The 25,757-nt window shown below is 37.0% G+C and overlaps 1 protein-coding gene across 2 annotated transcripts in view; it reads left to right on the top strand.

The window, feature by feature from the left end:
• Nucleotides 1–25,757, top strand: part of EXOC6B (exocyst complex component 6B) — a 619,674-nt gene that overhangs the window by 107,234 nt on the left and 486,683 nt on the right. For both annotated transcript variants that reach the window (XM_080813943.1, XM_080813942.1), the window contains exon 6: nt 4,378–4,582. In XM_080813943.1, coding sequence (XP_080670069.1) covers nt 4,378–4,582 — 205 coding nt within the window. The remainder of the gene's footprint in view (nt 1–4,377; nt 4,583–25,757) is intronic.

Below are 25,757 nucleotides of genomic sequence, written 5' to 3'. Positions count from 1 at the left end.
ACCCACTGAGCCACCCAGGCACCCCCATTTATTAGAATTTTAAAAATTATTATTGTGAAAAAGTTCCATACCATGGCAAGAAAGGACCATAATTTAATTTGTCATAATTTAATTTAATTAACATTCTCTTCTCACATAGCATTCAACTATGTCTAAGTTATTCTGACCTTAGTTACCCAATTTATAGGATTACTTAAATGTCTTTTCCTTCCTTCTTTTATATTCCCTGCTTTTGTTTCATTTACTTTTTTTCTGCTCATGTTTCTATTAGGGAGTATAATGAGGGGGACACGCATGCAAATGAAACTTAAGAATTTGGCTTTTGATTCAGTTTTAATAATGTTTAGAGGTTGTCAAAAATAATGTCAAAATCTGGTTTTAGATATCCTTGGCTGCTGGAAATAGAACTTTTTCTTTTTGTGTTTGCCATACAGGTGTCTAGCTGGCTATCATTCTTTAACCTGTCACTGATATTAAAATACACCAGAAAAAAAAATACACCAGAAATTTGAATAATCTTATTGGTCTGTCATAGTTGGAACATGAATATGTTAGGGAAAGGACAGTGGGGAAATAAGGTGACATTCTTTGTTGCCAGGAGCCCCTGGGTTTTGTACTAATTAGCCTTGAAAAATGTGGAGTTATTTGACAGACCAGATGTTTTCAGCATGCAGCCATGTGTCTCATCAGTGCATGTGTCTGTGTCCGCAGGCAACATTGTTAGATTTTTCTCATTCTATAAACAATGTTCCAAAATATAACTAAACCCCAAAGTATGTTTATCTTTTTGGCTTAATTTCTGGCTTTCTATCCATTCTAAGGTTTCTCTCTAGAGGAACTGCATTTTATTGCACATAGCTCTTCATACCTAATTGCAGTATAAACACCATTCTGTTTACACTGAACCATGTGAATTGTACTGTTTTTGAGTCTGTAAAATTGTAATAAAAGCTACCAATTCACATTAACTATATTTGTACTTTTATTTCTAAATGTAGGGGAAATAAATCTTTCTCCCTTCCATTTATTTGGACTAAGATTTTGATTTTTAGAACATATGAGGTCAAGACATTAAAAAAAAAAAAGTAAAACCAATCTATAGTCTTTGGTGTTTGTGGTACTAAGTACATTGGAGCAAGAAGAGCTTAAGTGTCTACTGTGAAATTCATTCTTTTTTTTTTTTTTTTTTTTTGACAGATAGATCACAAGTAGGCAGAGAGGCAGGCAGAGAGAGAGGGGGAAGCAGGCTCCCCACCGAGCAGAGAGCCTGATGCGGGGCTTGATCCCAGAGCCCTGGGATCATAACCTGAGCTGAAAGCAGAGGCTTTAAGCCACTGAGCCACCCAGGCGCCCCTGTGAAGTTCATTCTTAAAATCAAAATAGAGCTATCAGTTTTTTATTTATAAGATTGGAACTGAATTTTTTCCTGTACTAAATATATCATGGGAAGTTAGGAAATTAGGAAACTAAAAACTAAAAACATAAGAAAAATTACCACCCATAATGTATATGTCCAAAGGAAAAAAAAATCATGGTTAACATTTTTGTATCTATTTTTCTAGTCATTTTCTGTGTACTTATGTATTTATGTATGTATGTGTTTAGTGATATATAGCTCATACATGCCCATATATTCATAATTTATACATGTATGCATATTTATGGCTTCAAAAATGTTACAATTATACTTGTAATTTTTATTTTTTGCAATAGCTTTTATGCAACAATATTGTAAACATTTTGTTGTCTTTTACTACAATAACAATTCCTTGTTATTAGACATCTAGATTAGTTTTTTACTGACTAATGTAAACACCTACAATTCAAGAGGCTTACATGCTTTCGTAAATCTGAAATTTCTTTTTGGAAATGCAACTGGTTAGAATGCTTGTTTTGGTAAAATTCTTCAGTGAAGACTGTATCATTAATACAAATTTGTTTACCAGAAGACAGTGAATTCTCCTTTATTGAAACCCCTGATAATAATACCCATTATCTTCTAAGAAATCTTTGGGAGTTTGAGTGACAAAATCACATTTTGATTTGCATTTTTTCACATATCTGTTCAACCTCCCCCTCCCCGACCCACACTGGTCCCCCATACCCCATATTTTGGCCTTTTTTATGTTCTTCTGTGATTTTAATTTATTCATTACTTTAAAAAAAAAACTTAAGTTTACATGTTATAAATAATCTTTACCAAGTTTTTGTTTCTTCTTTATTCTTATGTCTTTTTAATATATAGCTTACTTTGTTTTTACTTTGTCAACTTTATCAATTTTAGTTTTATTTGTTCTCTTATGCTTACAGAAGCTTTCCTACCTATCAGATAAATATTGTCCCCTTTACTATTCTATTACCAGCAGTATTTACTTTTACATAACCAGCAATGTTTCTTTTCTTAAAATCTGTTACATCTGATATTAATATAGGCACTCCAGCATTTTTATGGTTACTTTGTGCATGGTATACCTTATTCTATCTTTTGCTTTTATCCATTTGCATCTTTGAATCTAAAGTATGTTGCTTGTAGAGGACATTTAATTGGATCATACTTTTTAAATCCTGTCTGACATTGTGCCTTTTGATTGGAGTGTTTATTAGTCCATTTACATTTAATGTAATTATTAATATGGATGAATTTTACTCTTTTATTTTTCTGTTTTTCATGTCTTTTTGTTCTTATCCTTTACTCTCTTTTTTGTCTTACATATTTTGTAGTGTACTATTTTAATTCCTCTTGATTTTTTTTTAATGGTATAATTTGAGTTATTTTTTCTTAGAGGTTGCTCTATGGATTATAATCTATATCTTAATGTATCAGTCTACTTTAGGTCAATGCTGATGTAGTTTTGGCAGAATATGTAGTAGTGGTTTTGCTTCAACTTCGCTCCATTTCTTTTTTCCTTTTTTGTGCTATTTTTGTCATATATCTGTACATTTTATAAACCCAGCAATACAGTATTAGAATAATTTCTTTTAAAAATTTTCTTTTAGTGCAATTAAAAGAAAAAAGAGAAAGAAATATTTATTTAGTCTTTTATATTTTACATATATTTACTATTTCTTATGCTCTTCATTTCTTTCTGTGAATTCAAGTTAGTTTCTGTTGTCATTTCCTTTCTGGCTTCTTTAGGATTTTTTTCAAGGCCGATCTGGTAGCAAGGAATCCTCGGCCTTGTGTATCAGGAAACATGTTTATTTCATTTTCATTTCTAAAGAATGGTCATCAGCCAAAGATTGGTCCAAGGTTTGTGCTCAGACTTGAACCAGTAAGGTTTCTATCTGTTGTCAGTGGATTTGTGTGTGAGCCATGGAATACCTTAAAGATTCATGCAGTTTTCAAAGCAGCCTGAGCTTTTAACTTTCTGCCAGGGCTTCTACTACGTGTGTGCCTGCTGCCTCCTAGTCAGCCAGGGATGTGTGGAGTGCTTAGGCTCTTTTGGGTGTCCTGTTGTGCGAGTACACAGCCTCAGTCAGCTTATGGATGGGCGAAGAGCTATTGGGCCCTTCTGTGGGTCTCTTATTTCCATACTTTCCTCTTAAACTTCTGGTTAGTCCTCTAACCTACCCTTTGACCCAACCCAGACTATATTCAGGCCAGGAGAGTTGGAGTAATTTCCTGTTTATTTGTTTGTTTGTCTGTTTGTCCTTCCTTCCTTCCTTTCTTCCTTCCTTCCTTCCTTCCTTCCTTAATCTGGAGTTTTCTTCTTTTCCTAAAAACGCCACTCCCATTGGCTTCTAATGGTGGGGAAGCTGCTGATTTTTAGGACAAGCTAATATAACCAGTGGGAGGGAGGGGGGACTGGAGGGTGGGTGGAGTTGGAGGTTTGATGGGAGGTAGCCCCAGGCAAGAACACCACAGAGTCATTGTTCAGCAGTTTTCATGAATAAACACTTTTCAATTTGTTCTCCTTTGGTCTATTTCCAGAGCCCTGAAATGGTTGTTTGGGACAGTTTTGTTTAGTTTATATTTGTTTTTCGGGTAGAAGATTTGCTAAGCTCTTCCTTGTGCTACAGTTGGAAGTTTAGACTTGGGTATTTTATTTTATAGGATGATTGTTTTGGCATTTATATGATCATTTTGTATTTTATTTTTTGCATAAGGAATTTCATTGGTAGATTTTCTAAGTTTTCTCTGTTCTCAGACTAAAGTCTTTTTTGATTGTAATTTGTTAAGTCCTTTAATGCATATATTAATTTTGAATAATTTGACATTTTTCCATTGATATTTTTAATTATTAAAACTTAATACTGGATTTGTCTTAATGAACAGTGAGAACTAATTCAGTCTAGAAATTTTACCTGAGGAATACATACACCTGTGACCCTAAAGTAGATTGAGTTGAGCTAAAGATGGTACAATTCCTTTTACAGGCATTATCCTGCACTGAAAACTCTGGAACATCTAGAGCATACCTATCTGCCTCAAGTAAGCCACTATCGATTCTGCAAGGTGATGGTGGACAACATCCCCAAGCTTCGAGAAGAAATTAAGGATGTTTCTATGTCTGATCTCAAAGACTTTCTGGAGAGTATCCGCAAACATTCAGACAAAATTGGAGAGACTGCCATGAAGCAAGTAGGTCTTGGGTTTATGATAGGTTGGCCAGTGACTTTGCTAGTATTCTGTTAAACATGGGTTTCTCTCTGCTAAGTATCTTAACTGTTTCATGTCATTTTAGGGAAGTCCTTCCTCTTTATGGGAACACATGGTTAAAAGATGTGTTTTATTGTTTTAATAGCAATGAATTATTTACTAGTATATTGCTTTGCTCTGAGAAGTTCAGTAAATATGGATCAATTGTGATGGTTATATAGGGACTTCAAAGAGGTTTTTCTATTTTTTAAATATTTTCCTTCATTTTGGATATGATTTGAAGCCCAAGATTTTTAAAAGATCTCTTTCTAGGTAATGAGCTAACTTATGCTGTAGGTACCTTTGGTTGATTACTTATTATGTAAGCAAGATGACGTGTTATTTATAAATATTGCTGTAACTGTTATTTCTGGTATCAATGGGTATCAATGAAGAAAGTCCTTTTGGGAAATAATGTGAATTATGATCATAGAAAGGGATTTATTTACACCTTATAAGTGAACAAATGTGTTAGAAATTTTTAGTTTTTTTTTTTTCTTTTAATATCTTCATCTCTAAGTAATGAAAGCTACCAAGGAATGTCTTGATTTCTTTCTCATCATTTTGAATAAAAGAACACTAATGATTTGCAGTGCTGCTTGCTCTTAAAATTTAAATCACATTGATTTTATTAAAATATCTGGGTATATCTTAAGATGTAGCCTACAACAACAAATAGAAGGCTTTGTTGTTTATGGAAAGTGTTGTTTGGTTCTGCCAACAACTGTGTTCTCCAAGAAGTCATTTGTAGTTCTTATCATTCTGGCAAGAAGGAGGGAGCACATCACATTTTTGATCTCAGCCAGTCTTGGTAATCTTTCAGATGTCTGATGCTACAGAAGAGATTTGCGTCTTGGAAATTCCTTTCCTAAAGCATTACAGATACTCTTTCCCGCTCTCTTTTTTTTTAAGTTTTGTCAGTTTTATACTGTATAATGGGGAACGTTTAAAACTATTTGATGATAAACCCGATGGAAATAATCATACCATGTCATTTTTTAGTGGTGAAGAAAGAAAATTAATAATTGAAAGTGTATCTCCGTATTACTGGGTATATATTTTGAGTACAGGAATGAAGTTATTCTGCAAGGCAAGTCTCTATTGTGTTTGACAAGTTTTTTTCTAAACTTTCAAAAATAGGAGAGTATAGTACAGAGTCTCTGTGGAAGCGTTGTTTTTTTAAAGTTACCTTTTTTTTAGGCCTCTACTTGAGAGATTAATGTCAGTTCCTTTTTGGTGAAAGAGATGATTCCATGAAAATACTATTATTTCACTTAATGCGGATTATTTGGTTTTACCTCTTAATTATCTAAAGAAATTCAGGCCCAGGGCAGGGAAGTGACTTGCTCAAGTTCACACAGCTTATAAAGGTCAGGTCCTGTTGTAGACTTCAGGGTAGTTTGAGGTGAATTTGCCTACCATGGAGCTCAATCTGTGTAAACTATTAGCTATTTGGTATATTTGTGTTATATAAAGAACTGAAGAAAACCATCATGGATTCAGAGCTTTTAATTAACTGATAACCCTGTAAAATTTAATATCAGGTATAGCTTTTATTGCATGTATTGTTATCCTATGCTATGTTAGTTGAGATCTTTGAATAAAAACATCTTAACACACTTTAAGATCTGTAGTACCTAAAAAGTAAGGAAAGTGGGAGGAAGAGAAATTACCATGTACTTTGTACATAGTAGTTGTTCAGTAAATATTTATTTGAATTCATGGATGTTGGAAAAGAGGGAAAGGATATGATTTATTTTTCACTTACGTCAAACCCAAAATCGTGTTTCTGTCTTGTGATGGTTTTCTTTGCATTGGTCATTTAGGGAATCTTTCCATTGTGTGGCTCTGCCATTTTTAATGTGGCTTTGAAGGTTGCTGCAGAAGGAAAAAGGCCAGGGAGTATTGCCTGTGGGAGAGCTTTTAAGGGCTACTCATGGATGCAACATATTATCACTTATACTCACATTTCATTGGCCAGAACCTAATTACTTGGCTTTTACTGACCTGCAAGGGAGGCTGAGAAAATAAAATCTCACTCTGTCACAAAGAGGAGAAGGACTCAGGTTTGGTGAATAGTAGCTAGTCTCTGGTACAGGCTACTCTTTGGTCATCAAATAGCTCTTCACCTTTCCTCTTGTCCATAGAACACACATGCTCCTTCTCAAGGAAGGCAACCCAGTATCCCATCTAGTTATGACATCCATTTCAGAGTCTAGTATCTTCCAGGGATGCTCAGAACTCACCATCAGATCAAGATGAGCCTCCAGATCCAGATGGGCTGCTGACCAGGAAAGAGGATGACAAGTTATCCACACCTGTGTTCTCTCCCACCTCCAACGAAGAAACTAGAATGGAATAACTACAACAAAAACTTGCATTTAGAAAAGGCGATAGTGGGAGATGCACAGTATTTCCTGCTTCATAAGCAAATCATGTAATCCTTTTGGGCCATCATTGGGGAATCCTTCTGCCTTGGTAGTAGTGGGTCTTTCTTGCTTAGACATTAATTCTCTGAGAGAAACTCCTTTGCCCGTAGTTTTCCCAGGCTCTTGGTAGCACCCTGTTTTTTCTTTCTCTGTTTTTTTCTTTTTCAGAAAGAAGTGGGTACTGGGGAATATGTCTTCCTTAGATGATCTCTCTCCCTCTCTCTCTACTCTCTCTGTCTCTCATTTTCTATCTCTCTTAATGTTTCTAGATATCTATACTTACCTCTATATCTATACACATAGACCCCCTCCATATATATATATATATGCATATATATGGATACCTGAATATATATAGATACATATCCATATATCGATATATATATATCTTAGGTTGCCTGCTTTCTGCTTCTGCAAATTTAGGGACCCAAGGGTGGTTTTGAGTCTCTGAACAGCCAAAGGTTTATTTAGTCCAGATTTGTGATTTGGGGCATTATACTTACCTCAAAACTTAGGAGGCCTCTGTTTCTTTCCCATAGGTTCTATTTAGACACCAGACCCAGTGCTCTTTTCTAGCTATAATTTTGAGGAATAGTTTTTTTTTTTTTTTTTTCCTTTCTCCCCAGTTTGCAAAGGTAGGCCTTGCTTCATGCCTTTCTTACTTTAACGGCCCTACTTTGAAGTGGTGTGAAATAATGGGTAAGAGGACCACACCTGAATCTGATCTTTGCTTCAGGATTGAGTCACTTTGTTCATCTAGAAATAGTCTTTGGAATTTATTGCTCAAACCTTTACCATTCTTTTACCATTGGGATTCTATATGCATTTAGCTTTCTAACCCTCTGAGGCCCATGTGTCTGGACTTTTTTTGTCTCCTATATTTCATTTAGCAAACCAGCAACTTCTTTTTTGTGGCTCTCTTCCCTGTAATAGCTTGCTAGAGACAGAAAGGAAATGCCAGTATACACTCTAACTCTGACTGTCCATTCAGTCACAGAGCTACACGCCCCATAGGCATGTGGTGTGCCTTTTCATTTATTAAAGGTTTCAGCTTTACTAGTCGATTTGCCACAGTATTATAGGGCTCTCCGGGCTTTCAACGTGTTACATGTATATTCTTGCTGCGTATTGCCTGATCTCTCAACCAATGCCATTTATTATTTATTTATTTATTTATTTTTGTTAAGGCAAAACCATTCTTCCAATACCAGTTTCTGTTTTCCTTAAATAATGCTGCTTATTGTAAGAGCTAAGCTCTAAAATCTCACCATAGAAGTTTCATTGTTTGCTCATTGGAAGTCCATAATGATCTTCCTGGCAGGGTCGCTTTTCTTCAAGTGACCATCAAGGAATCCAGGACTCTTCTGACTTGTGGCTCTGTCACTTCAACACGTGGCTTTCAACATTCCAGTAGTAGGAAAAAGAGTAAAGAAGACCCTGGGGATTTTTATGGACCAGGCTTGTAAGTGATACATACCACTGCTGTCAACATTACACTGGCCATACCTTACACACTGTAAGTGAGGCTTGGATAGAGAGTCTATCAGTCTGACCAGGAGGAACAAGAAATAGGTTTGGTGACTAGCTGGCTAGCCTCTGCTACAACCTACTATTACACAGCCTCAGAAACCACATGTCTTCCATGTCTCTTGCCTTTTTTCCCCCCAAAATTTCATTTCTTTGACATTCCACATCCCCCCTATGTTTGCCTTCTGATTTACTAATTCAGTTTTTAGCATTGTCATGCTGCTATTCAGAACTCTATCATTATTATTTTTAGTTTAGCAACCACAAGTTTGGCTTTAGAAATTTGTTCTAGTCCTCTTTAAAAAAAATATTTTAAGCTGTTTTCTTGAGAACCATGTGAGAAAATAGGTTTGAAAGTCTTAATACTGATAATTGGTCCGGGCTCTTCTAGAAATTAGGTAGGTGATTGTGCTTTTTCATGGCGGACATTTCCCTTTGTCATCTCCCCAATGTACCCAGGGTTACTACACTGTAACAATGTATCCTGGGTTACTACATCTCTGGGGGGACTTTGTCCTTGGTACTGTGAAATGATGGAAAAAGCGGTAGATTGGTTTCTTTTGAGGTTAAAGGAGCCAAAACAAACTACCAGAAAGAGCTCTACCCTGATTAAACTTTAATGTGCAAATTAGGCTCAATACTTTTATCTGTTATTATAATCTCAAACTGCTTGCTGTCCCATTTTATCAGAAGATATGTTGCAAAAAATGGGGATGATCTGAAGGATATGTAGTTTATCGATTCCTCTGTATTCAAAGCGGTATATGATCTCTGGATAAAGCTTTATCAGTAGGAAGCTCTTAGTTTTGATCACCTGTGGTAGGCAGAATTCTAGGAAGACCCCAGGGTTCCTGTCCCCCGGTGCATGCATCCTGTAAAATCTCCCTCCTTGAGTGTGTGGGCCTGGTATATAATCAGGTAGAGTCTTTTAAAAGAGTGAATGGAGTTCAGGTATAGAAGTTAGATTTAAAGCTGCAGCAGATGCTCTGCAACAGAAGAAATAAAGTGCTGAGTTTTGGAGAAGGACCCATGGCATGGAACGGTAGGCCACTAGAGGTGCTGAGAGCTATTGCTAACTGACAGCCAGCAAGGGATTGGGAACCAGAATCCTACAACCACAGGGAACTGAATTCTGCCTATAATAGGAATGAATTTGGAAGAGGACCCTGAGTTCCAGATAAGACCACAGCTCTGACTGACCCCATGATTTCAGCCTGGTGAGACCCTGAACAGAAGACCTGGCAAAAAATGCTGAATTCCTGAACCATGGAAACTGAGATAGTAACTGTGTGGCTTTAACCTACTAAGTTTATAGGAATTTGCTACAGCAATAGAAAATTGATATGCTTTTATTTTGGTCTTTTTTGTTGTTGTTGTTTTAAGATTTATTTATTTGAGAGAAAGAGAGGGCATCAGGAGGAGGGGCAGTGGGAGAGGGAGAGAGAATCCCAAGCAGACTCCACATTGGGTGCAGAGCCCAATGTGGGACTTGATCCTCCAATCCAGAGACCATGACCCAAGCCGAAACCAAGAGTGGGAGCTCAATTGACTCCACCACCCAGGCATCCTCTACCATTTTAAAAGATTTATTTATTTATTTGAGAGAGAGAGAGCGAATGCAAGTGAGCATATTTTGGTGTTGAATAGAATTACTTTTTACTAAATTGTACATTTTTATTTTTTATTTTACTAAACTGTACAATGGTATAGTCTAATTTAAAGTGATATCTAGCAAGAAGTCTCGGAGTTTTTCATCTATTTTCCAGTATACCTATGAGGCTGCAAAAAAGTAAAAGAATAGGTAAGTATGAAAACTAGGAGAGAAATTCAACCATTTAGTAGAATTTGAAGAGGAATTATAAAATTGTTCATTCTGCTGTTTATTACCTGTTGAATTTTAGGTTAAGCAGTCTTGTTTTTATTTTAAAAAAATCTTTCATATTCTCATGTATATATGCATATATCCAATACCATGTTAAAATATAAAACATAAATATATATTAACATGGTATTAACAAATACCATGTTTTAATATATTTAGCAATACCATGTTAAAAAATATATATGCATAAATCCAATACCTATATATATATATATATATATATTTATTTATTTATTTATGTTTTAACATGGTATTGGGTTGATAGCATTTAGTGAACCCACCTGTGCTTTCTGCCATGGGAAATAGAACCATCTGCAAAGTAGGCAGAAAATCCCCCTACCTTTTATCCTGTCTTTTTTTTTTTTAATTTTTTATTTTAATAAACATATAATGTATTATCCTGTCTTGTTTTTTATATTGGTCTTCTTCCTGTATGCTTCCAAAATACTGTGCATATCTTATTGTAGAATTATCATTTTAGCTTGAAGTGATTTTATAAAAAATGTCTAAAGAAATTCTTCATTAATTGTCTGCTATTTTCTAGTTTTCCTGTTGACATTGATTTCTGTAATTCACTTGTTATGGAATTGATTTGTGTAGGAGGGAAGTTCTGTATTTCTTATTTTGATTAGTTTGCCTTAGGCCTTGTGAGGCTAAATAACATTTGTAATATAAACATTCTTGGCTAGGTTGATTTCTATGTGAGGCTGTTTAACAAAGGGAAGGATTTATTTACTTTTAAAATTTTAACTTGGCTTTGCTAAATTATACGGGTTATATAACTGTTGGTTAGAAAAGGAACTCATTGCCCATAAAGGAGATGGAAGGCTCCTAGGCAGTCTTCCTTTAGTAACTGGTTTTAAAGAAACTGACCCTTGGGTGAGATTAGTTGTCTCCAGGGTTCTTTCAACCCTTGACTTTCTTTGGTGAAGTCTTGACTAGCAAAATGTGCTCTTTTATTTATTGTGTTGAACGTCTTTTGACTTAGACCTGGCACAGTACTACCAACTGAGTTAACACAGGCCATGTGATGACTGCCAAGTAAAAGCAGTCTTGCTGTTGAAACTTCTTTTGTGCTGTGTGCTGTGCAATACTCCAGTGGAATATGGTTTTGGGGTCAGAGAAGCTGGTGTTCAGTTGGTCTGGTGTTCTTGGATTTACTTGATAATCTCTTTTCTTCTTGATTTCTGTATTTATATATTTGTACTACTCTTTACTCCTTGGTCTCTGATTATGGGGATGGCATGGGGATGGGGTGGGGCAGTGTGAAGCTTTTATAGAGATTCTTGAAATAAGCAGCAATCAGAGTAGCTTGCAATCAGAATATGGTAGATAGTCGGGTAGTAGGGGTTCAGTTTACTATTAAGTCATATGATAGTTAACAGAACAGATTTTGGAGTCTGGCTCAGACTCCTAGATTTGGCATTTGTTATCTATATGACAATGAGCAAGTTACCAAGCATCCCATTCAGTCTTCACAACTCTATAGTAGGAATTTTTAATCTTCTTTTCAAAGATGTGAAAACATGTAGGGAAATCAAGTACTTAGTTCTGTCCCAGGCATATAATAAATGCTTTTAAATAGTTTTTTCTCCTTGCCTTAAAAAAGTTTTTTGTTATATGTACTTCTAAAATATTTTGAACCTGATTTCAATTAAAAATCATGTATATATTAGAAGACTGTTAAGTATAAAACATCAGTATCTTTTTATCAGTATCGAGTTGGGATGAGAGAAGAAAGATAATTTATTTCTTAAATCTCATTTGAAAGCAGTATTGCAGTTCGGTTTTGAGCTTTCTCTTTTCAGGGTAAAAAGAAAACTACAGTGTATGTATATGTGTGCATAGATAATAAACATAATATTTATTTGCTTTGACTAAGCCAGGCATACCAGCTTATTAGGAGAAATTTTCCCTTTAATTAAACTTAAGAGAAAATTATCATATGGATTCTCAATACAGTTTATGGTTTTGTGGTGTGCTCATCCTAAAATAGAACATTGCTTAGAAAATCTAGAGGAAGAGCATGGGTGGCTCAGTGGGTTGGGCCGCTGCCTTCGGCTCGGGTCATGATCTCAGGATCCTGGGATCGAGTCCTGCATCGGGCTCTCTGCTCAGCAGGGAGCCTGCTCCCCCCTCTCTCTCTGCCTGCTTCTCTGCCTACTTGTGATCTCTGTCAAATAAATAAATAAAATCTTTAAAAAAAAAAAAAAGAAAATATAGAGGAAGAGCAGTTATTACAATACTTACTCCATCTCTTACAAATATATATACATATACATGCATGTGGTGTGTGTGTGTGTATTTCAGTTATTTGAAGATTAAATTCTTTTGGGAATATTCCTTTTTTTTTTTAAGATTTTATTTATTTATTTGACAGAGAGACAGTGAGAGAGAGCATGAGAGAGGAGAAGGTCAGAGGGAGAAGCAGACTCCCCATGGAGCAGGGAGCCTGATGTGGGACTCGATCCCAGGACTCTGGGATCATGACCCGAGCTGCAGGCAGCCGCCCAACCAGCTGAGCCACCCAGGCGACCTGGGAATATTCCTTTTACTGAGTCTTGGCTTGTGAGCATTAATACAATATAGTATCGTAAGAATAAACCATCAAGTAGAACAGAATACAAGTATAGAAGTTGACCAAACATGTATATATATATGAATTTAATAAGTGACAGAGGTGGTGTCATACAAGAAGCATAAATACACACAAATTAGCATCACACCATATAGGTGTAAAGTGAGTTTTCCTTCAGTCAGTCTTATAGGTAGAAAGGTCAGTGCAGTGCATGGGAACATCATTCTACTACCTTTCTCTGGAGGGATGTGATGGGTTCAGCTTTGCTGTACAAATAGCAGGATATGTCTCAGGAGAGGGACCCTGCTCTCAGATCATTTATAGGGAAGCTGGGAAGAAGCTGAAGACGGTCAGTATATATAAGGTGGATCCTTCCTGGTCCAAGAAATGTCTTGGTAAGAGTAATTGTCATGTCAGTGCCACTGATATCAACTAAGCAGACCTAGTCTTTTTCAGATGAGCTAAGTCAGTTTTCCTGAACCAGCATATTGCTGAGGTATGAGAATGGTGAGGGTACAGAGCCACTAGGGCCCTCCAAGGTGACATCTCATAGCAGTGGGGAACTCCATTAACATGATTGCTGCTTTCTGTATCTGTCTTCCCAACTAGCCTGTGGTTTGTGTAAGGACAGAAGTATGGTTTTATTTTTATAGCTCCAGTGCCTTATTAATGTAGTACTTGGGGACAGTAGATAGTTAATAAATAGTTAATAAATCAATTAATGACTGTTGTATTATTTAATAAAATTCAATGTACCTACACTTTAACATTTTTCAGGAAGAGACATCTTTTAAAAAATATTCAAAGGTATATGCTCTTAGTTTCCATTTACATTCTTAAGTATATGAAAATGTCTAAAATCGCTTCTTGAATAGATTTTGACCCTTTCTGAAAGTACTGTGGAGATACTAAGAGGTTATCAAATAGGCTTGTTAAAAATGTTGAATTCAACATGTACATTTATATTTTCTGCCTCTCTAGACTTGTAAAAACAATAGCTAGGGGCATCTTGGTGGCTCAGTTGGTTAAGTGTTTGCCTTTGGCTCAGGTCATGATATCAGGGTCCTATAATCAAGAGTCCTGTATTGGGCTCCCTGCTCAGCGGGGAGTCTGCTTCTCCCTTTGCTCCTCCTCCCCGCTCATGTTCTTTCTCTCTCTCTCTCTCTCCCAAATAAATAAATGGAAACCTTAAAAAAATGCAGTTAGACAACCTGATTCCTTCCCCAGCTTTTCCCACCAGTTAACTGCCCTATCCCAGCTCTAGCAGAAGACCACAGGACAGTAGACATAAGTTGATGATAAGGTTACCAAACCAAAAGCAGTGGAAGTTTGTGTACTGAGTGTTGAGATTCATCTTGCATTTCACAGCCCTCCTCTCCGATTTGGTTCCCAGGACTTTAATAGCCAGGTTTATATCCTTCAGGTATGAAATTGGAAGGTACTGTGAATAATAGGATTAGTCCAAGAGAACTGTCTTAGAGGTATGTCCACTCGGTAGTCCCCAGTCAAATGACCAGGTCAGATCACTTTAAAGTCCACAGTTGACTAGACTGATATACATGCACAGAACTTTCAGTCAGCTTTTTACTTTCCCAATTTGAGATATGGGCAGATCACCAAGGATCAGCAGATATTTGAGAAAATCCTCTAATGTTACAGTTAGAGGTCAGAACAAACACATATGAAGAAGCAACTTGGAAAGGATAGAGACTGTGCAAGAAGAGGAAAACTAAAAGGCATAACAAAACAATCAATAGTGTTAGAAAGAGAAGAGAAGAAAAATTGCACATACAAGAGGATCAGAAAGCTACACAAAAGGAGAAATTCAGAAAGCAAAAAAGAATGTTTAAGAATTAAAAATATAGGGGCACCTGGGTGGCTCAGTGGGTTAAAGCCTCTGCCTTCAGCTCAGGTCATGATCCCAGGGTCCTGGGATCAAGCCCCGCATCAGGCTCTCAGCTCAGCAGGGAACCTGCTTCCACCTCTCTCTCTGCCTGCCTCTCTGCCTACTTGTGATCTCTGTCAAATAAATAAATAAAATCTTAAAAAAAAAATAAAAATATATGGGATGCCTGGGTGGCTCAGTTGGTTAAACGTCTGCCTTCGGCTCAGGTTGTGATCCTGGGTCCCTGGCTCCTTGCTCAATGGGGAGCCTGCTTCTCCCTCTGCCTGCTATGCCTGTTCCTCCCCCTGCTTGTGCTCTCTCTCCCTGACAAATAAATAAATAAAATCTTAAAAAAAAGAATTAAAAATATGATAGCAGAAACCTTAAAGGAGGGTTTGGAAAATAAAGTGGAGAAGATCCCTCAGAGAGAAAGAGAGAGAGAGTAAAGAGAAAAAGAGATAGAACATAGGAAATAGAAAAGATAGAAAAATACTAGAGGGTCAGTCCAGGAGATCTAGTGTTTGAATACTAGGTGTTCTGGAAAAAGAAAGAGAAAATGAAGGAAAGGAATTCATAGAAATAATGTGGGAAAATTTTCCAAAATTCTGACATGAAGTTCCAGATTAAAAGATGCCTAAATATAAGGGATGAAAATAGTCTTACATCCAGGTATGTTGTGAGATTTAAGAAGCCAGAGGACAAATAGAAAATCCTCTAGAGATGGATAAAAATGTCAAAATGATTTGGGACTATAGCAATACTGGAAGGTAGACTGAAACGGAGCAGCGTCTTTAAAGTTCTAAGGGAAAATGATTACTCATCCACATTTCCCTATCTAGCTACACAATACCAAGCAAGTATAAGGGTGGGATAAATATGTTTTCAGTAATGAAAGTCTTCAAAAATTTGCTTCCCATACTCTCTCCCCCCCAAGATAGATATTAAGGACATAGATAACCTAAGAGAGAAGAGGGGCAAATAGAATTTCTAAGATGATGATTAAAAGGGAGATAGTTGGTTGATAGTGGGGTAGCAGGCAGAAAGTACAACCAGCACAGTCTGGGGCATTTTAGGAAGTTTAAGAGAGGTATCCTGAGAAGGTGAAAGTAGTAGAATATTGGATGTATTTGAACATATTGAGAGGAAATTCAAATAGTTGGGGAGAGTTTGGAAACAGAGTAATGCTAAATATATAAAAACTTAGGTAAACTTAAAAATGAGAAAACTTAACCCCAGAAAACAAGTTATGTAAAACAGGGAAAGTGATGATAGTATCTTATAGGGCTTGGCTGTGACTTGCACTTATACAGTTATAATAATGGCTGAAAGCTAACTTATCTAATGGATCCATTGATTTTTCTCTGTTTTGGAGGAATAGGTGAATGGACACTGTGTGCAGATGTGTGGTGCTGGTGTGGTATGCATGTGAAAGAGACCAAACTAAATCCTCATCCCTCCTGGTGGGACATCAGTAGATCATGCTTAAATCTAACACACAGGAGGGCTCCTGGGTGGCTCAGTGGGTTAAGCCTCTGCCTTCCGCTCAGGTCATGGTTTCAGGGTCCTGGGATTGAGCCCCGCATCGGGCTCTCTGCTCAGTGGGGAGCCTGCTTCCCCCTCTCTCTCTGCCTGCCCTACTTGTGATCTCTCTCTCTGTTAAATAAAATCTTTTTTTAAAAAAATCTAACACACGCAGGAAAAGGCAGAAGCAATGCAGGGGTCCAGTGACAGATGAATGGATAAACAAAATGTGACACATACATACAGTGGAATATTGTCCAGCCTTTAAGAGGAGAGAAACTGACACCTGCTCCAATATAGATGAACCTTGAAGACATGATGCTAAGTGAACTAAGCCAGGCACAAGAGGACAAATAGTGTATGATTCCACATGTATGAGGTTCCTGAACTAGTTAGATTTATAAAGACAAAGTAGAGGGACACCTGGGTGGCTCAGTGGGCTGAGCCTCTGCCTTCGGCTCAGGTCATGATCCCAGGGTCCTGGGATGGAGCCCCGCATCCGGCTGTCTGCTCAGCAGGGGGCCTGCTTCCTCCCCCCTCTCTCTCTGTGCCTGCCTCTCTGCCTACTTGTGACCTCTGTCTGTCAAATAAATGAATAAAATCTTAAAAAAAAAAAAAAAGGCAAAGTAGAATGATGGTTTCCAGGGCCTGGGCTAGAGGGTTGATGAATGAATGTTTAATGGGTACAGAGTCTCAGCTGAGGAAGATGGAGAAGTTCTGAAGGTAGATGGTAGTGATGGTTGTACAGTGTGTGAATGTCCCTAATATCGCAGGACTGTACACTTAAAACTGGTAAACATGGAAAATTCTATGTTATGTATATTTACCATAATTAAAAAAACCTGGAAAATTAGGCAATAGCACAAATACAGATGCTAGATAGAGATAGAGGGTAAACTTTAAAAGAGTGGTTGCCTCTGGGAAGCAGGGTTTAGGGGGAAGAAGGAGAGGAGGAGACGGTTTCTTTTCATAATAAACCCTATAGAATGATTTGACTGTGTACAACTTTATTATGCATGACTTTGAATATATAACTTAGATTAAATATATTGAATGAAATAGAAAAGAAATACAAGTCATCAGATTTGGAATACATGTGTAGTAGATATTGGTGGACTGGAATATGAGGTAGGAAAAATTCTCTCAGGGTCCAAAGGAATAGTGCCCCTTATTTAAGGGACCACTTCCACTTAGCTTTATTATTATTGTTTTTTTTTTTTTTTTCCTGCTCTAGGTGGGGTAGTGGAGGAGTCTGTTTTTCAGATTCATAGCTGTAATAAGATGGAATTGTAATTGTAATTATGTGTTAGATGTAAGTTAAATTAAGGTCCATTTGGTTCTGTGTTGTATTGTGTGCCTTATTAAAGAAGAGAACAGATTAAATTTAATATAATGAGCAACATTATATATATATATAATATGTTTATAAATATAAAAATCTATTTTTTTAAATCTATTTTTTAAAAAGATTTTATTTATTTATTTGACAGAGAGAAAGAAGGACAGAGAGAGCACAAGCAGGGGCAGCAGCAGGCAGAGGGAGAAGCAAACTGTCTGCTGAGTAGAGAGCCTGATGCGGGGCTCGAACCCAGGATGGTGGGATCATGACCTGAGCTGAAGGCATATGCTTTTTTTTTTTTTTTTTTTTAAGATTTTATTTATTTATCTGACAGAGAGAGATCACAATTAGGCAGATAGGCAGGCAGAGAGAGGAGGAAGCAGGCTCCCTGCTGAGCAGAGAGCCCGATGTGGGAATCGATCCCAGGACCCTGAGATCATGACCCGAGCCGAAGGCAGAGGCTCAACCCACTGAGCCACCCAGGTGCCCCTGAAGGCAAATGCTTAATCAACTGAGTTACCCAGGCACCCCTATAAATATAAAAATCTTGAGGGTGATGATAAAGGTTGAAAATTTGTGATAATCCAAACGATGTTTTTCCCTAGCCTTGAAATCCTAAATATTTGCCTCTGTTCAGTAAAGAATGTGAGTGCTTCAGCACCCTCTTTTTGTTGCAAAATAATTGTCATACCACCCGCCCCCGCCACTACTGCAGACCTACACGCTCATTTCGATCATCCATGGGCATGTGTTCTGATGAGTGAGTGAGTGGCCCTGCATAGTTTCAGAAGAAGAGGAGAAAAGAGGGAATTAGAACAGTGAAGGAAATTAGTGCTGATAGGCCAAGCTTCCTATAATTGGCTTGGCCTCAGAATTTTGTGGGAAAGAGCCAGTGGCCTCATTATTACTTCATTAGGAATCTGAACTTTCTGTTGAATTTAAAATAAAGGAACATGACCCACACTATGAAGTTTTTCTTGGGTGGTTTGTACAATAACTGAACCTCATTCCATTACAACACTCCTGGGATTTCCTATTCCCCCAAGTATCATGAATAAATGTGCCACACTAATGTGGAAAGGATGTTCGGTTCAATGAACTCTACTTTTTGACTTGAACTTGAGACCAGTACTTTAGATCTGAGTTAATGAGGTGGAAATAAATTGATCTTACTAACAAATAAGATGCTATCTGGTTATTTTTTTATTATGTAATTTAACCTCTGAAATATGCAAGGGTATGAAAGAGGTTATTTAAAATGATGCTTTAAATAGAATATATAAATACACAGCCTAAGTGCTGTTAAACATTACTATATTGGGGCCTAAGAATAACTACCTTACCATCAGATAAAGTTTATATGTGGTCTGGGACAGCATCTATCTACCTTTCTAAAAGATAAATGGAAGCAGAATATATTTTTCATCTCATCATTGGAATGAACTATTAAAGCTTATGTTTAAAGGTAGTGATCTCTCATTACACATCTGAATAAGCTAGTATTCTTGTGTTATATCTGTTTATAAAGTTACTATCCTACTTCGCTTGTGTATAGATGTTGTTTTTTCAGGTCAGATATAACTGCATGATTGAAATACAGAATAAATATTTAAAAGCAAAGACTTACATCACTTTTACTTTCTACCTCTTTACATGGTTAGGTGTGCCCTGCTTTTTTCCCGTCTCCCTTTCTTTTTCCTCTCTCTGAGTTCTAGAAATCTGGCTTCCAAGACCTCAGGATTCAACTTCAAGTGGGCTTACATGCTGACCACCCCACCTGAGAATCTTTTATTTTTCAAAAATCAACTATGGTATAAGATTTAAAACCATAATAGAGGGATGCCTAGGTGGTTCAATCAGTTAAGTGTCTGCCCTCATCTCGGGTCATGTTTAGCTGTAAGGATAATGTTCCTTGGTCTAAAGAACAATTCAAAGTATGATGTTTTTAGAGGGTTTAAATTCAAGGATAGAGACTAATCAGTTCTGTTAGTCCCAGATCCCAGATTTTGCTGATATTCTGATATATCTTCACTATTGATTCTCATTAGATTAGAGAAATCCTAATGTCTAATCCGATATCAATACAGTGAAAAGTATACAAAGCAAACAAGGACGGCAAGGATTTGTTTTAAAATGGTTGTAAATTTGGGATACTTGGGTGGCTCAGTCGGTTAAGCATCTGCCTTTGGCTCAGGTCATGATTACAGGGTCCAGAGATGGAGTCCTGCATGGGGTTCCTTGCTCAGTGGGGAGCCTGCTTCTCCCTCTGCTTGCTGCTTCCCCTGCTTGTGCAGTCTCTCTCTCTTTCTCTGACAAATAAATAAATACGATCTTTTAAAAAAGTGGTTGTAAATCTTTCCCATTTTTTACTTCAATGTGATTAAATCCTTGGACCCTGCGGGCAGATAGTAATTTATTGCTTGAATATCATCTTAAATTTGGTGAGTGCTTTCTCACGTTGAGTTTTTCTCTACCCTGTGTTTAGATCTAATTAATATAATTCTATAAAATAGATCTCAGAGCATGATGGATATATCTGGTCATTTCAAATGTCTTTTATTTTATTAATACTTTCATTGGACTAGCAGAGATTATTATACCTAAAAAAATAGGTTTCTTATGTAAGTGACTATAGAAGTTACTGTAACATTATATAAGTAGAATTATGCGTTATAAAATATTATAATCAAAGAGGAGTTAACACCAGGCAAAGCTACTTTTATTTTAAAGAGATTGTGTTTCATTACAGTGGTTAAAAACACATTGAGATAGTGGTCTGAGAATGTTAGACCCTTTAATAGATTTAGGATTGGAAGAAAGGAGACTTTAATAGATTTAGGATTGGAAGAAAGGTTCCATTGCCGACACTCTCAAGGACAACAGGCATTTATTTTTATTAACTTGACTTGCACTAATTGAAGACTAAGAGAGGTGATACCTTCTTTTATTTTCGTCATGCAATTTTACTGATAATACAGCTTGCAGAGAAGCCGTCAACCCTCTTTGTGATAATTTTTAGAGAAAGTAAACTCATGTCTATTCCTGATCAAGTCTTTCTTGTAGAGGTGCCTGGGTGGCTCAGTCGGTTAAGTGTCTGGCTTTGGCTCAGGTCATGATCTCAGGGTCCTGGGATTGAGCCCTGCATCAGGCTCCCTGCAGGGAGCCTGCTTCTCCCTCTCCCTCTTCCTCTGCCGTGCTCTCTTTCTCTCTCTCAAATAGATAAATAAAATCTTAGAAATAAGGTCTTTTTTGTAGAAAAACTTGTAGTATTTTCAATATTAAAAGCATAGGTTTGGAGCCAGAAAAGCTGGTTTATATCACAGAAAAGCTGGGATCTATCACTGATAACATGACTGAATAAAATACTTAACCTGAGCCTTAGCATGCTCTTTTATTAGTAAAGGTCAAGTATGATGATATATATAAAGTACTTAGCACTGTGTCCCACACAACAGGTACTTAATAAACATGGCATGTTGAGATGTGTGTGTTTCGAGAGCTATGTAATTTTATCAGGTAACTGAAGTCTTCATTGGGGTGCCCCAGGTACTAAAAGCCTGATACCAGCTGGGTCTCCATCTCTCCATCTTCTTAGTAAATGTTTGCAACTGCATTTTTCCATGAGTGTTTTAAGTTTTTTTTTAAATTTATTTGACCGAGATCACAAGTGGGCAGAGAGGGAGGCAGAGACAGAGAGAGGGGGAAGCAGGCTCTCCACCGAGCAGAGAGCCCGATGCGGGGCTTGATCCCAGGACTCTGGGATCATGACCTGAGCTGAAGGCAGAGGCTTTAACCCACTGAGCCACCCAGGCACCCCATCATGAGTGTTTTTAAACAAACTAATCTGGGAAAGCATGAGGGGAGGGGAGAAATTGTTGTTTAACCTAAAGAGGTTTTCCTTATTATCTTTGGGCTTCAGTGTTAATAAATGAAGGGTTTTATTTGTTTGTTTCTTTTTTTTTTTTTTTTACTTTATTTGTAATGATTGCTTTCATGTCTATATCTGTTTAAATAAGTAATTCAGGTCATAGAAATTAGTAAGACTTACATGGATCTTTATTTCGTTGTTGGAAATCTGATTTGGGGCCCTTAGCGTCTCTACAGTCTCCTCAAATAACTTCACTCTGCATCTGGTGATTTTATTTTTATTTTAGTTACTAGATTGACCTGTACGCTGAGCTCAAAGCATTTTCTTATCTCCTTCTGTGCTGATACTTTTTGGTATTTGTACTTTATTCTCTTTTCAACATCCCTAGACCCCAGCCATGTGTTGCAGAGCGTAGTGGAGCCAAGTCTGAGGTTTGGATCTAGAGCATTCCGTAAATCCCTGTGGTGTGTCCTTTGACCTGGGTGATAGCTCTTACTGGCCCTGGAGAAATCCAGTTGAGAATTCCTGGGGTTGTTGTATTCTCAGCAAGTGCTTTATTCTTGTCCTCTGCCAGATGTTTTCGTTACTGAGCACAAAAACTCCCATCAAAATAATGCTCAGGGAACTGATATGTGAGGGAGAAAAAAAAGAAAGGAAGAAAGAGAAATATTCAAACATATTCAGGAGGGCTAGAGAAACCAACCTAAGGGTGTTCTAGAACATGAGGAATCTAGCTTAGTTGTATATTCTTAAATCCTTCGATTTCCCTATAACTCTAAAAAGTTTTAGCAGGTGATGCCAAAGTAGTTAAACATTTTTTTTTAATTTACGTACAATAATTTTTTTGTCTGGTGTATGTGAGGTTTTTTAAAAACATGCATAGTTAGATTCACTTGACCACCATTCCAAACAGGATACAGAACACTTCTGTCACCTCTCCAAATTCCCTTGGGCTGCCCCTTTGTAGTTAAACCTTCTTTCTACCCATAACCCCTGGCCATTGATCATGACATGTATCAAAAATATAGGATAAGAAGCATATCAAACCGTAATGCGGACTACTAGAAACTTGAATTATTGCTCAGGTCCTCACTGATTGGAAATGTGGCATTTCACTTACTCCCTTTTGTTTAGGATCTCAGTAGAGAAATAAACTTCAAACCAAAACACAGAAAAATTAAATTTTCCCAATTAAATAGGGACAGATGATCACGCAAGTTGTTGCCTTTTCTAGGCCTGTGCAGTTCTAAGCTTTAGAGACTTTGTGACCTTTGAACCTGACTCCTGGATGGATTCTTTCTGTCTTCATGAGAAGGTGATTTGATACGTAACTGCTCCAAGATGGCTAGGGAGCATAACACCTTGGACAAGGAAGTAAGTATGAGAAGTGGTCAGATCATTAGAATTGGATTTGTTGCTCATAGACTCTTTGTTCTTTGTGAGAGACTACAGACCAAAACAATGAAAAAGGATTTATACTGTGAGCTGAAAGTTTTCAGTTGGCTACATTTCATTTGTTTTGAAAGCTTGCAAAAAAAGGTGGTTTTGTTGACAAATTCAGGCTACTTTACCTTCCTGACATACTTTTCTAATTGCACATCTATAGCAAATTTAGAACAGCTTTCAGTTATTACTTGTGTGTGTGTGTGGAGGGGAAAATTCTCTGCAGATTAGAGCATTTGTCTGGGGCGAAAGAAAAGGCTTTGTCAGGTCGTGGTGCCTCCTCGCACGTGTGTGTGTTTGCTTAAACTCAAAAGTCAGCCAACCATTGAGGCCTCTGAGTGTGGTTAGCTGTTAAAACAGAACAGTGATAATGGGTGTTTATATAAATTTTTAACTATTTGGAAATTTCTAAAAATTGAAAAAATATTGTTTTAGAAATCAGAGTGTCCTTTCAGGGAAGATGATTTGCACTCTATATCAATGAGATGTTAATGAGATTGGGAAGGAAGCAGAAAATTTAAAAGAGTCTTTATTTTTGAGAACAGTCATGCAATGCCAGGGCTTAGGAGGGGTGTTCTGTCCTGTAGCACACCACTATGAAGAAAGTAGACTGTAAATCACACAGGACCTGCTTGCAGAATCCTAGGTAATAAAAGGGATCTGGGGCAGGTGTTTTTTTTTTTTTTTTTTTTTTTTTGTTATCAAAGAATCTAGCCCACTACATTGTATACACTAGGCATTTGGCAAATTCTTGTTGTATTATACCTACATAAACTTCCTTTTCCCTTGGCAGAACACTTTTGCAATTAAGGACAGGGAATTTACATGGATATTATAAAAGTTTTAATATTTTCCTCTTTATAGGCTAGTAATTTTGTGTCCTAACCTGTGACTATTATATTGAATGTTGATCTCTCAGGATGCAATTTATCTTTGAAATCCTAGGGTTTTTTTTTTTTTTTTTGTTTTTGCTTAGGTAAAATTTTATCTGGATTCTCTTCCAGTGAGTTTTTCTCCCTTCGATACAGCAGTGCATTTTTTTTTTATTGTGGTAAAGTATATATAACATAAAATTTGACTTTTCCATCATTTTTCAACGTGCAGCTTTGTGACATTAATAAGAACATTCATAAGAACATTCACGTCATTGTGTAACCACCACCAGCATCTGTCTCCAGAACTTTTTCATCTTCCAGAAATGAAACCCTGTAACCAGTAAAATTTTAAGCTTTCGTTCTGTGCTCCAGTGCTGATTGAACAAATATAGTATTTTGTATGTACGTTGAGGAACTCATGATCGCTTTATAGGGAAGAAAATGAGGCAAAAGAACAAAACTGGAATTCACACAGTAGCCTTTTATTTATTTATTTTTTAAAAAGATATTTATTTATTTGACAGACAGAGATCACAAGTAGGCAGAGAGGCAGGCAGAGAGAGAGAGGAGGAAGCAGGCTCCCCACTGAGCAGAGAGCCCGATGTGGGGCTCCTTCCCAGGACCCTGAGATCATGACCTGAGCCGAAGGCAGAGGCTTTAACTCACTGAGCCACCCAGGTGCCCCACACAGTAGCCTTTTAAATAGGTTGTAATTCCCAAATTTTATAGATAGGTTTTCCTGTTCTTCAGTTTCCTTAAAAATTTTGTTCAAAAGCAGCAACTGGGAGTTGTCCTTACACCGTTAGAGTCTTTGCAGTCTGTATGGGTGTATATTTCTGTGGTCTTTGTATCTAACAAGGTATATAGAAATAGATCTACCTTAGGTTTGTGTTTAGTGCCACTACTGGCCTGCTTGAACCATAGTGGTCTTAATCTACTTTTAAGAGCTATACTGTCCTTGAATATGATAATTTTATCCTGGTGTCAGAGAATTTAAGGATAAGGAAAGGAATACCTTTTTTTTTTTCCCCAGTCTTATAATCTTATTTTTTGATTTAGGCTGAAATCTGTTATTAATTTGTACCTTTCCTTTATTTCTAAATAAACTATATGAGAAAACAAGCAAATGCCAAAAAATAGTACAGCCTACTTCCCAGCAGCATGACTTTTGCTCGTCTTAGTCAGCTAAACATATGGCTCTCCCTGCCGCCCTGATGAAGAGGCTCTGGCCTCCCTGGGCATGTGTTCTGTTTGCCTTTTCTGGTAGGTCTTCAAGTGGAGTTGCTCTTTTAACATTGGAGAAGAGAAGATCTATAATGATAGTTCATAGACATTTTTGGGACATAAACCTTTTGAGAATCTAATGAAAGTCTTGCATGCTTTCCTTAGAAAAATTATTGTGTGAATGCAAATTCTTTATGAAATGTCAAGGGACTTAGGCACTCTCTGAAATGTATCCAATTATATATCCCTTGTGGGAGCCATCTGAATTATTAAGATGCTATATCAGTGTCAGATTCAGTAATATATTCTGGGATGCTCCCTTTCTAGTTTAATTATGATTTGTGAAAATTACATAGTAGAAAGGGTTGACTAAGAAGAGTTTGTAGCCATCTCAGAGTTTAATTTTATATCATTAGTGAAAAAGGATGCCATCTTCTCTAACACATTGACAGTAGGTTCAAGGTGTTGGTAAAGTTTTCTGAGTGGCCCAGTTTAGATGGTAGATAGCTATCAGGGAATGAGTGGACCTATATTTTATTTGACTGTG

Source organism: Martes martes, assembly GCF_963455335.1.
Source record: "Martes martes genome assembly, chromosome: 9".
Classification (NCBI taxonomy): Eukaryota; Metazoa; Chordata; class Mammalia; order Carnivora; family Mustelidae; genus Martes; species Martes martes.
This window is presented reverse-complemented; position numbering and strand designations above follow the sequence as displayed.